This window comes from Arachis duranensis, chromosome 10, assembly GCF_000817695.3.
Source record: "Arachis duranensis cultivar V14167 chromosome 10, aradu.V14167.gnm2.J7QH, whole genome shotgun sequence".
In the NCBI taxonomy this organism is placed as follows: Eukaryota; Viridiplantae; Streptophyta; class Magnoliopsida; order Fabales; family Fabaceae; genus Arachis; species Arachis duranensis.
Window position 1 is genome coordinate 1012131 of NC_029781.3, and position 17504 is coordinate 1029634.

At 32.4% G+C, this 17504-nt stretch overlaps 2 protein-coding genes and 1 pseudogene across 2 annotated transcripts; 2 read left to right on the forward strand and 1 right to left on the reverse strand.

Moving 5' to 3' along the window:
* Positions 1 to 467: 467 nt before the first annotated feature.
* On the reverse strand, positions 468 to 6708 carry LOC107468061 (ABC transporter B family member 9-like). The gene is made up of 12 exons (XM_016087300.3): positions 6450 to 6708; positions 5476 to 5530; positions 5196 to 5371; positions 4639 to 4860; positions 4315 to 4553; positions 3604 to 4129; positions 3252 to 3525; positions 2480 to 3113; positions 2116 to 2344; positions 1758 to 2024; positions 1411 to 1674; positions 468 to 1222 (listed from the first exon to the last, which is right to left on the reverse strand). The coding sequence occupies exons 1-12, from the start codon at positions 6576 to 6578 to the stop codon at positions 578 to 580; spliced, it is 3660 nt and encodes a 1219-aa protein (XP_015942786.2). The 5' UTR covers positions 6579 to 6708; the 3' UTR covers positions 468 to 577.
* A 3627-nt stretch (positions 6709 to 10335) lies between these two features.
* Positions 10336 to 14111, forward strand: LOC107468123 (serine carboxypeptidase-like 12). Its single transcript, XM_021132890.2, has 14 exons — positions 10336 to 10541; positions 10643 to 10788; positions 11474 to 11550; positions 11673 to 11795; positions 11934 to 12036; positions 12132 to 12169; positions 12343 to 12441; positions 12539 to 12625; positions 12723 to 12884; positions 12975 to 13046; positions 13136 to 13254; positions 13584 to 13697; positions 13817 to 13862; positions 13953 to 14111. The coding sequence occupies exons 1-14, from the start codon at positions 10336 to 10338 to the stop codon at positions 14034 to 14036; spliced, it is 1476 nt and encodes a 491-aa protein (XP_020988549.1). The 3' UTR covers positions 14037 to 14111.
* A 1009-nt stretch (positions 14112 to 15120) lies between these two features.
* LOC107468128 (serine carboxypeptidase-like 12) lies at positions 15121 to 17204 on the forward strand (annotated as a pseudogene).
* Positions 17205 to 17504: the final 300 nt, after the last annotated feature.

Sequence of the window (17504 nt, forward strand, 5' to 3'; positions counted from 1 at the left end):
TAATTAAGAGTAGGGAGAGTAGTAACTGTAAATGCAATTTGTAAAATTGCAACGAATACAACCTAATTATTGATTAAGGAACAGTATTAATATAGTAATGACAACATTCTCTCAATCATCATTGGTTTTGCATACTCTCTAGTTACTACACCTTCGACACTCACGATCAAGATGAACAATGAAGAAGATCTCATTTCCATCAAGAACAATAAAGAAGATTGCATCAAGAACAACAAGGAGGATTCCATCAACAACTACGATCTAACTGGTCTAAATTTAATTTTTAATAAATTTTGAGACAGCAACAATGCATTGGAAAAAGATTCTCGCTTGAAAATTAATAAAGTGAAAAAAAATTGTGATTTTACTATATTCCTCAAAATTTGATTAAAAAAATATATCATCAAATTAAAAGTTACAAAAAGATAAAAATAACAGTAAACTCCAATCAATCAATCCTGGAAAAATCTACAACAGTAGAGGAATTCAAAGATAAACTCTAATTTACTAAAAGTGTTCCCTGGATTTGGCGTGTTCTACTCTCTATTTATTTTTTTTCTCAAGAGGGAATATTATCTTAGGATGCACTCATATGTAGAGCTACCAAGGAAGCATAAGTGCCACCCTCAATCTTCATCAAAGAATCATGTCTTCCCTTCTCAGCAATCACTCCATTCTTCACTACAGCAATGATATCAGCACCTTTGATTGTTGAAAACCTATGAGCTACCACCACAGTAGTTCTGTCCACACTCACTCTATCTAGAGCCTCTTGAACCACACGCTCTGATTCAGCATCAAGTGCACTTGTTGCTTCATCGAGCAATAATATCTTAGGCTGTTTAAGCATGGCTCTTGCAATGGCAATACGCTGCTTCTGTCCACCAGAGAGTTGTGTCCCTCTTTCACCAACAGTAGTGTCATATCCTTTCGGAAGAGAGCTTATAAACTTGTGTGCATTGGCTGCTTCTGCTGCTGCAATGATCTCTTCCTCAGTGGCACCTCCTTCTTTGCCATATGCTATGTTGTCACGGATGCTTTCATTGAAGAGAATTGGCTCTTGACCAACCAAACCCATTTGTTGCCTCAACCAGCTTATTCTGAACTTAGTGATGTCCACTTCATCAAGGAGTATCTGTCCGGAATCAGGGTTGTAGAATCTTTCTAAGAGGCTGATCACTGTTGATTTTCCACTTCCACTTTCTCCAACCAATGCAACAGTCTACAAAAAAAGACATATAGTAAGATCTGTTGCTTTTTGGGGCTAACATAATTGATAATTCCCATCATCTATGAACACAAAGTACGATCATTACTATATTAAAATAACAATTTTCAAGAGGCCTTTTATAAATGTAGTACAGCCAAAAGGGCTAGTTAGCAGAATAGTAAAGTAATGATGATGATTACCTTCCCAGCAGGGATGCTTAGACATAAATCTTTGAAAATTTGGATGTCAGGCCTTGTTGGGTAACTAAAGCTGACATTTTGAAGTTCAATGGCACCAACAACATTGTCTAGTGTCATTCCCTCATTGCTGCTGGAGTCAATCATTGGTTTGCTATCAAGGATTTCAAATATTGAAGCTGCGGAATCCTTGGCCTTATTTGTGTCTGGTGCCAAGGCACTAGTCTGGGAAACGCCGATTGCTGTCATTGTGAGGCAAAAGAAAACCTGCACATGGAATCTTAAAATAAGAACCACATTAAAAGAAGAAAGTGAATCATTCAAAAGGTGTTTTGAGTGATGGTAGGTACCCTGAAAACCTCTGAAAATGTTGCTTCCCCATGCTGCACAAGAACAGATCCTATGTAGAAACAAAAGGCATTTGTGCAGTATAGAGCAACAAATGAGAAACCAAATCCTGCTCCGCTAACAAGCCCCAACCTTACACCTTGTTTTTCTGGTCCTATACACTTCTTCCTATACATATCCATCACCTTTGGTTCTGCACAAAACGATGCAACGGTTCTAATGCTACCAACAGCATCATTTGCCACTTGACTTGCCTCTTCATACATCAACTGTACCACGCAATAACAGAATCTTATCATGTTGTGTACGAAACATGGTGACATTAGTGGAAAATTAACAAAATCTGGAAAGTAGGCTAACCTTGGCATCAGCACTGAACCCTCTTAGAAATTTCATCTGAAGGAATCCTTGGATGAGAACACATGGTGACACAGCCAGGACTACGAAAGCTAGAATCCAATTAGCAGTGAAAGCTATAATTAGGCCTGCTATGATTGTGGATATGTTTTGCACAATGAGGGCCAATGTGTCACCGACAAGACTCCTCACTGTTGAAGCATCAGTAGATAGCCTTGCGCCGATTGCACCACTGAAAGTTGATTAATTTCTTTTTGTTAAATGATTAAACCAATAAAAATGAATTAAATTAACACATGATGATTAATATTTCCATGTTTTCATATTTCCTTCTTGTAAGTGAAATATTGGTATGCTGCCGCCATACCTTGCGTTTTCAGGATGATCGAACCAACTGATTTCTTGGTGCACAACCTTCTGGAATGTCAACGAGCGAATCCTTTCAATGAGTTTTCCACCAGCAATCCCAAAGAAGTAATTCTGCACTGGTATAGCCATGAGAGTGAGCAAACCCAAACCAACATACAAAAGTGACCAGAACCTAGAATCCTTCCTTAGCTGATGTGGAGGCTCAAAGAACATTTTGATGGCTGATGAAAGCAATAGGCCAAATATGGGGAATATAACTCCATGCACTGCTGCAGCGATGCCTCCAAGCAGTAACACAGGAAGTTCAGGCTTGTTCAAATAGGCCAAACGTTTCATTGAAACGCTTTTGCGCTTCTTATCACTTCGTTCACCAGTTTCAACGTCGCCATCACCTATTTCTTGTACTGAACTTTGTGAAGTTAAAGGGGCAACAATGTTATTTGAATGAGAACGCCTGCTCCCTGATGAACCTTGGCTTAATGATCTCAAATTCGATGGTTTGTGGAAGGAAGCTCTATCTAAATCTGCTTCAAAAATTCTGCTATCTTCATCCTCATTTTTTTGTCCTTCTTGTAAGCGAATGAGCTGAGAATAAGGACCCTCAGGGTCTTTGATTAACTCATCATGAGACCCTACAAAAAAGGAAACATGCAAAAAATGATAAACATAACTTGAACATGCTGCAAGAATGAAAATTTAACATGATAATGATACAACATAACACGTTTCAAACTAGTTTTGTCTGAGGAAAAAGAAACCATGTGTATTACCTTGTTCTACGATTTTCCCCTGTTGAACCACTGCAATAGTGTCAGCATTCCTAATAGTTGTTAAACGATGTGCAACAACTACGGTAGTCCTATTTGACATGGCTTTCTCTAAGGCTTCTTGAACAACACGTTCAGATTCAGCATCCAATGCACTTGTGGCTTCATCCAAAAGCAGAATTTTAGGATTCTTCAAAATTGCCCTTGCTATGGCAATTCTTTGCTTTTGGCCACCAGAAAGTTGCGTGCCATGCTCCCCTGCCATTGTGTCAATTCCCTGAAAACATAACAATAAACTTTCATTTACCTTGACCAAACATAAAAAAAAGGCAATGAAATTTGAATACTGACATACCTGTGGCAACTTGTCAATGAATTTTTTGGCATTGGCAAGTGTTATTGCTGTCATTATTTCCTCGTCAGTTGCACCTTCTTTTCCATAAGCAATGTTGTCTTTGATACTAGCTGTAAAAAGAGTAGGTTCTTGACTAACCAAACCAATTTGTTCTCTTATCCATCTAAGTTGGAAATCCTTTAAGTTGACCCCATCTATGAGTACTTCTCCAGCATCAGGATCATAGAATCTTTCCAATAAGCTTATCACAGTTGATTTGCCACTGCCACTTTGACCAACCATAGCAGCAGTTGTGCCATTTGGAACACATAATGAGAATCCAGCAAAGATCTGCACATCTGGCCTAGCAGGATATCTGAAGTAAACATCTTTGAGTTCAATATCTCCCTTAATATCTTCCAAGACAACACCGTTTGTGTCATATGCATCAATTTTTGGTTTCCTTTCTATTGTCTCAAACATCTTAAATGCTGCTGCTCTGCCTGCTGCAAATGCATTTACGCAAGGAGATGTCTGACCAAGTGACCTGTAAATGTAATAGAAGTTAATCTACCCGCACACATGAGACACATTAATTTGCTAAAATATCTTCTTCTTTTTCAATCTAACAATTATTGTTAGACAGAGGAATCGGAGTAACAAATAAAATTAATGCCCAAACAATCTTATGCCAGTGCTAGTAATTTAATTCAATTGCAGTTATCAACTTACATTCCACCGGTCATAAGAGCAATGATTACATTGATTACTGTTCCACCATTGTATCCCCTCTCGATGATGAGCTTGGAACCATACCACATGGCAAGCCCATAGGTGCTGAAGATAATGAACAGAAGTGCTCCAAGTCCTATACCTGATGCCATTCCTTGTTGAACCATTGTAGTATATGCGACTTTTAACTTAATATTGTACTTTTCTATTGCTTTCTTCTCCCCAGTAAAAGATGCAACCTGCTCAGATATAAGTCAATTAAAATCTAAAATAAACTAATTTAATGTTCCTATATAGGGTGTTCCATGTTTTTCAGTGTCTTACAGTTCTAATGGCTCCAACTGTTTGTTCAACAACATTCCCTGCTTCTGCATACGCAATCTGTCCTCGGCTAGCCATTTTAGCCATCATCATGGCCATAGTTCCACCAGCAACCACCACACATGGTATACATGCAAGAAGAACTACAGCGAGCCTCCATCCTTTTATGAAGGCAATCACAAAGCCACCAACAAAGGTTGAACCAAGTTGAATAAACTTCCCAACCTGTCATCAATCATCATCGAGTTCAACTTCTAAGATCATGATAGCCTATAAAGCACAAATAATGATACGAGATGCAGATACGATACAAATACCGAAGCTGTGATATAACAAAATATAGAGATGATAAGATATGATACAACATTAGTAAAATAAAGGACATAAAATACAAATTCTTGAGTGAAAGAAAGAATAATACCCTCATTATTAAAGAATAATACTTATTTGGCTGATTAATTATTAAAGCTTTTTTACTTATTTAGATACAACCAACGTATCTTAGAGTATTTATGAAGGTACAACAAAGAAGGGAATCATATTGGTGTGTTCATTATTACCTTTTCTCCCATGGCATCTTGAATGAGAATAGTGTCGCCAGACATTCTACCAATGACCTCTCCGGTTGTTGTTTCAGTGTCAAAGAAGGCAATGTCTTGCTTCAATATAGTTTTCAAGTACAAACCACGGATCCTAGCTGCTTGTCTTTCTCCTGTCACCATCCAACAAGATACCTCTGCAACATTTTTGTACTCTCACAAAGTTAATCTCATATCAGAATGCTTACATAATCACATTCAAATTAAAGAAGCATGGAAGAGAAGATTATTGTTATCTTACGAAGAAACGATGTAATTCCAGACCAAATAGCCAGGTAAACAAACAGTAATGCAACCTGCAACAACACATTCAATGATATTATATTACATAAATAAATGCAATGCATGGTACGTTATTAATTAATACACCAATCAATGCAACATGAAAATGCTTATACGATATTCTCCTCCATTCTAAACCCTTCAGATTTTCTTCTTACTCTACAAAACTTAATTCATCAGTACAGATAAGGCTTCTCTTTATGTTTTCATATTAATTAAGAACAGGTGATATGTTTGCTGATTTTGTTTCTATTAACTACGCGCAAGAATCAAAACGAACGCAAGGAACACAGGAACCACCAAAACTTGAAGTAATGCAAAAGATCAGCAAAAAAAGCGTTTATGAATGATGAAACTTCAAAGTTGAAACCCCACTCTTCTTTTTTTCTTTTCCTTTTCCAAATTCCAACCATCCCATCTCATTATAGTTTTCTCAGAAGCCAAACGCTCTTAGTTAACGACCACACACACTCCCGATTCCCGAGAGAATTCATCACACCTCCTCACTCGCAGCAATGGCAGCAACCTCCACGGAATCCACCGCCGGTGCTCTGCCGGAGCTAACCAACCGAACTACATTTCTAGGTCTGAAGCTGTACGTGTTAGTGCTGGTTTTTTTTGGCGATCGTGGTAGCATTGTTAATCGTGATTTATGTGTGCTTTCGGCGTAGCAGCAGAAGCTCGAAGAAGGGGAAAATCCAAGTGAAGCACAGCTCAGGCGCGATTCCACTGGTTTCAAAGGAGATTGTGGAGGTTAATGCATTGGATCTCGCCGATCATCTCAAAATGGAAGAGACACGGTCGTGGATGTTGATCCTAATCGGAAGCAAAAACAGAAGCAGCAGAAGAAGGAGAACAAAAAAAAAAATGAAGATACCTAATCACGAGCTGAGGAAGGAACACGAAGCATATATGAAGAGAGAGAAAGCGTACCTTTGAAACTTCCTTGACGATATGAGATGGATCACCGGAACCGAAAGTGTTGATAAGCTTGCCGAAGATAAGAGTCATTAGAGGCTGAGACATGCCATTGCCGATTGCAGAGAGTGTTCCAACGATCATCAATATAACGTCGAGGCGATCCGCGAAAGAGAAAAGCTTGTAGAATGGAACCTTCTGGTTCGCTTTGTTCTTCTTCCGTCTTCGTCCTCCATCGCCGTTCGGTGTTGCAGAAGAAGACGATGCTTCTTCAGTTTTCATGGTTGCTATGCCAAACAAAAAACAACAGATTATGGGAGAATAATATGAGGGACGTAACGCAGTAACAAAAAATATATATTAGTCACGTAGAGAAAAAGATAATTAATGAAGACAGTGATGCGTACTAGTTAATTAGGGTTTAACCTTTAAATTTTAAATATTCGAAAGATTTTAATGATGATAATGATTTTTTTTAAAAATTTTAAAAATAAAAATAATTTTATATTTGAATNAACTTTTTATTTTTATAATTAAAATTTTATTAAACATACTAAAAATTTAAAAAAAAAAATACTTTTTCCCTAACTTCAATAGCTCCCAAACATGATGAATTGATGATCGTAATTAAAGGAGTCAAATGGATGGGAATGTTGCAAGGCACATAATCCTTGCTTTTGTTTAACGCTGTTTTATAGAGAGTAGTGTGGGGAACAAACAAGTTTGAGATTATTTGAATTAGTCATTTCTTTTTTGTCTAAGTTTAATTAAATTCGTATATTAGATGCTTTAAAAAATAGAAATATATTAAAATTAAAATTTGAATCATCATTATATCATTATTTTCCTAGCTTATAGGTAAGATGCCGTATCTTCAAGAGTTGGATTTTGTTAGTGCATGCTGCCATATACGTTTCTGATTTCTTTACTTTGTGATTAAGCTTCTAGAACTTATTATCTTTTTTTTTGTCGGGTTCTAGAATGTTACTTTATGGCAAGTGTTTTGAATAAAACAAATGATTAAGATGGATTCGAAAAATAAAATAGATATATTTTTATTATGATTTGAAATTTGAATTTATTTTTTAACTTAATTTTAATTTTATTTAAATTATTGTTATTTACATGTTAGCAAATTAAATTTATTTTTTAATTTTATTCAATTCAAATGATTGTAAATTAATTTGATCGGTTTAGAATTTATATTTTTGTTCAAATATATATATATATATATATATATATATATTAAGTTAAGAATAAAATTTGAATTTGTAATTTTTAAATAAAAATAGATAGATAATATCATTTAAATTATAGTTCGTTAACGGATTATTTTTGTTCGTTCTCATGGCTTTTTAATCTAATCTATCTATTTATCTATTTATCTATCTATAATGTATAAAAGTTGGTACTAACTTTTTTCGCAATGAGTTTAAGTCATCTTTTAGCAAAATGCCACATCATCAATTTTAATAATTTGACAAAAGATAAAAATCAACTAATCACCATTTAGTAAAATCTTTTAAAAAAATTAAAACGAAAATTTTTTATATATTATTATTCAATTAAAACATCAAGTGCTAATTAAATGCAATAAATATACCTTAAAAGTGTCATAAAAATAATAATTATAAAAAATTTCAGTTACAAATATTTAAATTCTATAACATATTCAAATTCTTCAATTTATACGTATTAAGACTTCTACTATTTTTTATTTATTAATCTCTCATACCAATTGTCAAAAATTTCTTAAATTAAGATATTTTTATATATTTTTCATTCTCGTCATTCATTTTTTTAATTATTTACAAACAAAAAAAATGCATGAAATGACAAAGTGTAGCAATTAATGCATCGAAAAATGAAAAAAACAAAGATGCAATTTTGTATAACTCTAATATAAATAATTTATGTATTTTTTTTAAAATAAATAAATTCAAAATTTTAAAATAATATGTTTTGTAAAATATTTTTAATATAACATTTATTAAAATACACTATATAATATAAGAAATAATTTATATACACCGGAGTACCTTAGGAGTACTTAAGAAATCTAACCATTTATATACACCAGAGACCTCAGGAGTACCTAAGTCCAAACAAGCACCTTTTTATCCCATTTCTCATTTTCCCATTATTAGGCACAGTAAAAAAATGTGTTGTTCTTAGTTTTTTGATAATATATTTGTTATATATATTTGGTTGTTTGTTTGTTCTATATTATTTAAAAAAAAAAACTCTTGGTTTCTTACTTCTATTGGTGTTCTCACTTCTCAGCATCTATAGTTGCATCGATTACCCTAGCATTGGAGACAATCTCTTTTTCATGCATAAAAAAAATGCATAAAAAGATAAAAGTGTAGTAATTAATGTAAATCGAACAAAAAAAATAAAGATTCAATTTTGTATAATTCTAATATAAATAATTTATGTAATTTTTTTAAATAAATAAATTCAAAATTTTAAAATAATATATTTTATAAAATATTTTTAATATAATATTTATTAAAATACATTATATAGTATAAATAATATATTTTTTTGCGCATTATACGGATTTCATTCTAATTTATATACACCAGAGTATTTTAGGAGTACTTAAAAAATCTAACTATTTATATACACTAGAGTATTATTTAAATTATAGTTCGTTAACGGATTATTTTTGCTTGTTCTCATGGCAGTGTAGAGTTATTTTTTAATCTAATTGCTTTAAACTATTGTCATATGCATTCGAAATAAATGACAGTTTACTTTTGAAATCTAGTTTAGACAGAAGACAGCACTTTCTTAATGTAGTTATTGAAATCATGCATATATATACATACAAAAAGCTAGCTAGGCTTACTTTATTATTGTATTAGTTATGTTGGTTAATCCTATTCACTGGACCAAAAAATTTTTTCAACCAACTTTAAAATTGATTCTTTAATTTTCATTCAATAATTAATTTGATCTCCAACTTTATATTTTAGATTTATGATAATAATATTATTGTTTACGGGAATTTCATATTTGAAGATTTTAACTTTATGAACAAGACTATCTTTTATTTATTGTTTTTTCATATTTAATGCACATGTGCATATATAGTGTATTATTATTTAGAAAAGTATAGGTAAACAATAAAAATATTAAACAATGTGAGTAATAGATATATCGGATGTTCATTTCACTAGGTGTACGGATGATTATTTTAATATTAAGATTTAGGTGAGTAATTTGGAAGTGTAATGTGTTTTTATTTGATTGGTAGTTTTTCATGTTGTTCAAGAAAATCATTAGTTATCTAGTATAACCCTTATTATTTATATATTAATATATTTATTCGTGTCCTGTATAGAATATTATATGAAAATATATAAAATATTTTTTTGAATTTTTCAAACAAAAACATACATAAGAATTATTGTTTATAAAAAAATTACAAAGTCAATTAAATCTGAAGTTTAACTATTTTTAATATTAAAAATATTAAAAACAGCGAGTAATTATCTTATTTGTCTTTAAAATAGAACAATTATTTTCATATAATTTATGATCAAATTGAAATATTTATATATTATAATCCGATATGATGAAGACCACTGATTAAGTAGCAAAGAATAAAAAATGATTAGAGTTAGTAAGAAAATTTATTCTAAATGTCTTATTCAGTTTCTTAACTAATAACCTTATTAACAACAAAAAATCAACATCAATGGCAATCTATTACATATATAACATTTTGGCTACGTAAAACAAAAGTTAGAGGAACGTAGTTTATTTTACGTGCATGTCGATTGTGTATCAAAAAACATTTATGGCCGAACATACATTTGATCATAACAAGAAAACCTTAATATATATAATATATAATATTATAATATAAGATAATAAAGTTACAGCCATAGAAATGGTCATAGAGAAAAGAGAGAGGCCATCAAAAATGGCAAGGTCGTTTACTAGTTATATGATATTTGATTTCACATTTCATGGTGTCTTCCTACTTCCCCTTCTTTTATTAGTACTTCAGTTTTCATCTCAGCTTGCAAACTGTGGCACCATAGTTAAGTATCTTCCAGGGTTCCAAGGACCCCTTCCTTTTCTGCTTGAAACTGGGTCAGTTTTACACTATTTGATCATCTAACTTGTTTTATGGTTTTCTATTTGATGCATTAATTTGAATCTTCATATGTACAAATTATTAAACTTGATATCAGATATATTGGGGTGGGTGAAAATGATGATGTGCAGAGTTTCTACTATTTCATTGAGTCAGAGAATAATCCTAAGGTGGATCCTCTCATGCTATGGCTCACTGGTGGTCCTGGCTGCTCTGCTTTCTCTGGCCTTGTCTTTGAAATTGGTAATAAACTCATCTATCTATTATTAATATATATAAACTGATACCAATTCTCTCCGTAATGAGTTTAAGCCATCTTTTCTTTGCTAATGATGTCATGTCACCAATTCTAATGACATGGCAAGAGATGAAAATCAACCGATCACTGTTTAGTAAAATGTTTTAAAAAAAATTAAAATAAAAAACTATTATCTATTATTATTCAATTGAAACATCAAGTACTAATTAAATGCAATAAACATACATTAAAAGTGTCATAATAATAATAATTATAAAAAATTTCAATTACAAATATTCAAATTCTACAACTTATACATACTAAGACTCTTACTATTCTTCATTTCTTAATCTCTCGTACTAATTGTCAAAAATTTCTTAAATTTAATATAACATTTTTATATGTTTTTTATTCTCATTTATTTATTTTTTTAATTATTTACAAACAAAAAACCGCAAAAAATTCAAAATCTATTTATAATATGTTCTCTAAAATATTTTTAATATAACATTTATTAAAATATACTATATAGTATAAATAATCCACCTTTTCGCGCATTACACGGTCTCACTCTAGTTCATATTAATATAAGTTCAATTTATCATTCATATTCTTGAATCTTTGATAGACTAGTTTAATTTCTTGGTCATTCTATATGCTAATAAACCATATTTCCTTCCATTATTGCAGGTCCTCTTACATTTAAAAATGAAGAATATAATGGGAGTCTGCCTAATTTGTATTTGAAGCCACACTCTTGGACAAAGGTGTGAACATGCATCAACATATATAATCTAAAGTTTTTTGAATAATCTGTTTCATCAAATGTTCTCTGCAGTTCTACAATCTGCACTATTTCACTAATATTTATAACAATTTTTCTTGGTAGGTAAGCAACATTATATTTGTAGATTTGCCTGTTTTAACAGGCTTTTCTTATGCCAGAACAGATTCTGCTGCTCAACGAAGCGATTGCTTACTGGTTAGTCAAACTCATCAATTTCTTAGGAAGGTATTTACCAATGATTTTATTGGTTTTAGCTTTTCACAGTTTACTTCACACTCATTACCTTATTTTTTTGTTTCTTCAGTTTTGTTTGCAGTTATATCAATTAGTCTATTAAGCTTTAATGTTGTTAAATGTTTGTAGTGGCTGATTGAACATCCAAAATTTCTATCACATGAAATTTACATTGGTGGTGATTCATATTCTGGTATTCCTATCCCAGCAGTTGTTCAAGAAATTTCACAAGGTAAAAAACTTGTATATGGTTTATGCAGTCAAAATTAGAACCATTAACATGCATATGCAGAAGTAGTATTATCCCACAAATTCTCATGTTTTCAGCAAATGAAGAAGGGGTCCAACCATGGATTAATCTCCAGGTTTGTATTATAAATAAATTCAATCTTAATAATGTAAACTTTCTTTTGTTTTTTACAATGATCCCATGGAATTTTAGATTCATAAAAATGGACATTGGTAAGAGGCTGTATATTCTAGATTGTTTATTCAATACCAAAACTCAAGATTAACTGTGGTATGTTCTTTCCTTCAGGGATACCTGCTGGGAAATCCTGTAACAACTCGAACGGAAAAGAATTATAAAATCCCATTTGCTCATGGAATGGCACTTATTTCTGATGAACTATACAATGTAGTTTAAAAATATAATTTCTCATCAGCTATTCCCTTAACATTATAGTATAAAAATGTAGATGCTAACATATCTCTGTTACTTGTCTAATGAGCAGTCACTGCAAACAAATTGTAAAGGAGACTACATAAATATAGACACAGAAAATGTGTTATGTTCAAGAGACATTGCTTCCTTCAACAAGGTAAACATTGCATCCATTGTTTTCTTGCTATCCAAGTTTTGTCAGCAGAGTTTAGTCCTAAACACTTTCTCAAAGTTAAACCACTCTTCCATTACAGGCTATTGAAGGACTTAATTCAGCACAGATTTTGGATCCGTTATGCGAGTACATCACTTCGCCTAAGCCGGAGAAATTTTCTTGGAGGAGAGCTCTAACTGAGCACAAGTATTCCAGGAGTTTCCTTGCTCCTCCCCTGACATTGCCACCATTAAGCTGCCGTGTAACCTTTTCCATGTACTTGTGAAATGATAATTTGATGCATCATACACTTTTTTGTACACTAACTAATTAACTTTCCTCATCATTATAGAGTTATGCATACTTCCTTTGCACTTATTGGGCTAATGATGATAGTGTTCGCAATGCTCTCCACATAAGAAAGGTATAACTGATACATTTGGAAGCAAATTCTTGTCACATAGTTATCAATCCAACCATAATTTAAAAAGCTTTTGGTTGTATGAGCTGCAGGGAAGCATCGGCGAATGGCATCGTTGTACATGGAACATACCTCACAAGCTGGAGATCTATAACAGCTTTGAGTATCATGTAAATCTCAGTCGAAAAGGCTATCGTTCACTGATATACAGGTCAGTGTTTTTCCTAGAAATTGTTAGAGAATCATTAGAATCAATTTAGATCAATTAGTATCGTCTATATTTATATAGTATATCTGTACATTAATTGTAGGATTCCATGTCTTTATTACTTTGATTCATTTAGCACCTATAAATACCCCTTGTATATTGTAGCTTGAGAACACAATTCAATAATACACTTTTCAGATTATTCTCTCAGTCTCTTGTTTCTAACAGAAATAACCCCTAGATAGCCTTTAAAGTGCCTGATAATCCTTGCTCCTTGAGCTAGCTTCGGAGGTCGAATTAGACCCCTTGCAATTCTAATATATTGTGTGCAGTGGCGATCATGACATGACAGTTCCTTTCTTGTCAACTCAAGCATGGATAAGATCCTTAAACTACTCCATTGTAGAAGACTGGAGACAATGGCAAACAAATGGACAAGTAGCAGGGTATTCATCCAACTAAGTCCTAATCATGTTGCTATATAGTTACCAAGGTGTATGTATTTATTTACATATGAAACAAGCTAATTAAGTTTTGTACTTTTTGGTTTTCTATCCAAGTATAGATACACAAGGACTTACTCTAATAGGATGACATTTGCAACTGTGAAGGCAAGCCTTGTGAATTGTGATTCAAAGTTGTCATATAGATTTCCCTTTATTGGTATCTTATATGAATCATTAACAACTTTGCATTTGCAGGGTGGTGGCCACACAGCACCAGAGTTCAAGCCTGAAGAATGCTTTGCTATGTATAGCAGGTGGATCTCTAAGAGGCCTTTGTAGGAATTAACCAAAAACGTATTATATGTGTATGTGTGAAAATAAAAATCTGCTGAATAATGAGCAGATTTCATTTCATTTAATACATGTTCTTCTTTGTGGTACTCTAATCATTTTCAAAAAATAAAAAAAAGAAGGAAAGAATTTTATACTATGTAATTACATGATGTTGCCATTGACAATTTGACATGCAATCTGGATGGCATGCCTTGTGGGACTCCCCCTCTTGACTTTGATGGAAGCACTATTTATGAAATTATTATGTACATCTTCCTACTTCTCTTAATAGGACCCTAACCCAATAGTGCATCATTTGTCAAATGTCAATATCACATATCACATATATATTTATATATATATTCTAAATCATAGGCATAAGATAAAACATGTCATCTCTTTGGTCCTTGCTATACATTAGTCTAATTTTTTATTTTGATAAATTCTGCCCTATGTTGCAACAAACAGAAGAAATAAAAAGCCGTTTTCATGATCATCTAGCAACTTCAGCATCTATCCTAAAGTCCCACCACAAAGATCCCACCGCCAATAAGCCACTGACATTCGTCACCTTTATTTTTTTTTTTATGGTACATAAAGAATTCGTAATTTCTAAGGAGAGTATATATTCAAATAGGTCCCTAAAAAATTTTAAAGCAAACGTTTTCATTCTTATGAAAATTATATTATGCCGAAGTTTCTGAACTTTACAAAAATAAGATATATAGATATTTCTGTTACATTTTTGAGGACTCATTTGTCTAAATAAAAACAACGACATTGACTAAGGTTGAAATTTGTATGTCATGTTTTTATAAATTCAAGAACTCCGACGTAATAAAATTTTTTGAAGAACCAAAATGTCTAATACGAAATTTTTTAGAGACCTATTTGAATATATAATCTTCTAAGTGGTATAGAAAGTCAGAATAACTGTTAACAAAAGAATACAAGGCAAAACAAAATTCTTCTCCTTGATATCTAAACTCTAATCACCAATGAAAAACGATGAAAACGAAATGTCAGCACTAAGAGGCTTAAATTAAAAACAGCATGAATATGCTCAAAGAAAGTAGACAGTTCAGTAAAAATGGCTAGACTAAGGTCAAATTGCTATAGTGATAATCATGGGGTCCTACTTCTTCTTTTGTTACTACTACAGATTTCATCTCAACTTGCAAACTGTGGCAGCATAGTGAAGTACCTTCCTGGGTTCCAGGGACCCCTTCCTTTTGTTCTTGAAACTGGGTCTGTTACACTTTATGCTGTATACATATGCTGTATACATATGCCTTTGTGTCTACTAAAGTAAACTTTTATAATCTTGTTAAAAAATTTTGCAGTGTCTAACTGAGCATCCACAATTTTTCTCAAATGAATTTTTCGTCGGAGGCGATTCATACTCCGGTATTACTATTCCAGTAATTGTTGATGAAATTTCAAGAGGTATAAAACTCATTGATCTTTATTTGAGGAAAATTGAAATCATTAACATAATGCATAGTTATAGACAACTATTTGAGATCTAAAGTAACTTAGACACAGTTTAATTCTACTCCATATTGCCTTGTTTACAGAAAATGAAGAAGGAGTCCAACCTTGGATAAATCTTCAGGTTTCATTTTTAGTCATTTTTTAAACATTTTAAAAGGTTGTCTTAAATACACCACAATCTAAAGCAATCTTAATAATGCTTTTGAACTTCTTTAAGAGCTTCTTCCATGTTGAATTTTAATATCTCCAGAGTTGGCTAACTTTAAAAAAAAAATTATGTATTTCCTATATATATATATATATAAAATGATTCTTCTATGCGATTAATTAAGTTTACCATGAGAAATCCTTTTCTTCAGGGGTACCTTCTGGGGAATGCTGCAACAACTCGAGTTGAGAAAAACTATCAAATCCCATTTGCTCATGGAATGGGACTAATTTCTGATGAACTATACCAGGTAGTTAAGTTCACTTGTAAAGTTTTTCTTTAAATTGGTATTGCAAAAATAAAATGCAAACACTAAGTGATGTCTGCAATTTACTCAATGAAACAGTCACTGCAAACAAATTGTGAAAGAGAATATATAAAAGTAGACACTAGAAGTGCATTATGTTCAAGAGATCTCAAGTCCTTTAATGAGGTATTCAATCATCAATTGTTATCATATCTTCTATGTTTTTAAAATTTTTTATATTCAATTTCTAGTTACAAACCATTGTGCTTTTCTGCACATATTTTGGAACCTTCATGTGAATTTGGTTCACCTAAACCATTGAAGGCTTCTTGGAGGCGATCTATAACCGAAAACTATCCTTTGAAGTTTGTCAGCAACACTCGTCTCAGATTACCACCCTTGAACTGCCGGGTAATCCACATGCCTTGTTGAACAAGAAATGTTTCCTTAATGCTTCTTTTCCATATATTTGTGCTATTATCAAATTCTTCTTGTCTTAACTTTTGTTCTCATCCTTTCCAAAATCAGACTTATGGATACTTCCTTAGTAGTTATTGGGCCAATGATGACAAAGTACAGAATGCTCTAAACATACAAAAGGTATAACTGAAACACATCAAACAGTTTTTCTGAAATTCATGGTTAGTATAACAACTATAACTTGAAAGGACTTGTCTCCATTTGTGTTTCAGGGAACAAAAAAGAAATGGCAACGCTGCACCTACAATATACTTAACAAAAAAGTAAGGGCTTGTCTTTGAATTATGAAAAGTCACCGGTACGCGTATTTGGCACTATTTTAAAAAGAACTTTTAACTTTCCGAAAAGTTATATTCAAACTTATTCAAACTTAGCTAAACTATATATGTACTTAAAGCATGCTTTTTTTTTACTCTCAAGCAGATACACAAGAACTTACTCCAATATGATGACATTTGCAACTGTCAAGGCAAGTCTATCTTATCACTCACTCACACACACTTCATTTTAATGAATCTATGAAAGATGTGAAGTATGGGGCCTTACACTTGTCTTTAATATTTCCCCTTGCATTGCAGGGTGGAGGGCACACAGCTCCTGAATACAAGCCTGAAGAATGCTTGGACATGTCCAGTAGGTGGATCTCTAACAGGGCATTGTAGGAAGAAAGAATAATTGACAAAACATGCATAGGAATAAATAGTATATCCATTTTCCATAGCTATACCATAAAACAGTTGAATCATCTCTGTATTCTCAATATATGTATTGTAGATGCACATCTGATCTTAAGATTTGGTGTGGACTAAAAGTGTAAATAAAAGAGACTTAAGATCTCATTGAATGCTACATTCATCTATATAACATATTGGCATATTGCCATGTCTTTGAACTAGTATGCTAGTTTTTTTCTTGTACAACTACGTAAAGAATTCCTTTGCAATCAAAAATAACATTTTTAATACTTAGCTATAATGCATGGACACGACAAGCCGACACGCAAATTTTAAAATCTGATAAGACTCGGAACACACATATATATAAA

Excerpts from the sequence above, each read along its gene's own strand:
- LOC107468061 (XM_016087300.3), bottom strand. The coding sequence starts at position 6,578 with ATGATCGTTGGAACACTCTCTGCAATCGGCAATGGCATGTCTCAGCCT. Across the intron at positions 5,531-6,449 it reads TCGTCAAGGAAGTTTCAAAG|GTTGCATTACTGTTTGTTTA; the intron begins GTACGCTTTCTC and ends GTGTTGTTGCAG. Across the intron at positions 5,372-5,475 it reads TGGAATTACATCGTTTCTTC|AGGTATCTTGTTGGATGGTG; the intron begins GTAAGATAACAA and ends AAAATGTTGCAG.
- LOC107468123 (XM_021132890.2), top strand. The coding sequence starts at position 10,336 with ATGGTCATAGAGAAAAGAGAGAGGCCATCAAAAATGGCAAGGTCGTTT. Across the intron at positions 11,796-11,933 it reads CTCATCAATTTCTTAGGAAG|TGGCTGATTGAACATCCAAA; the intron begins GTATTTACCAAT and ends AAATGTTTGTAG. Across the intron at positions 13,047-13,135 it reads ATGCTCTCCACATAAGAAAG|GGAAGCATCGGCGAATGGCA; the intron begins GTATAACTGATA and ends TATGAGCTGCAG.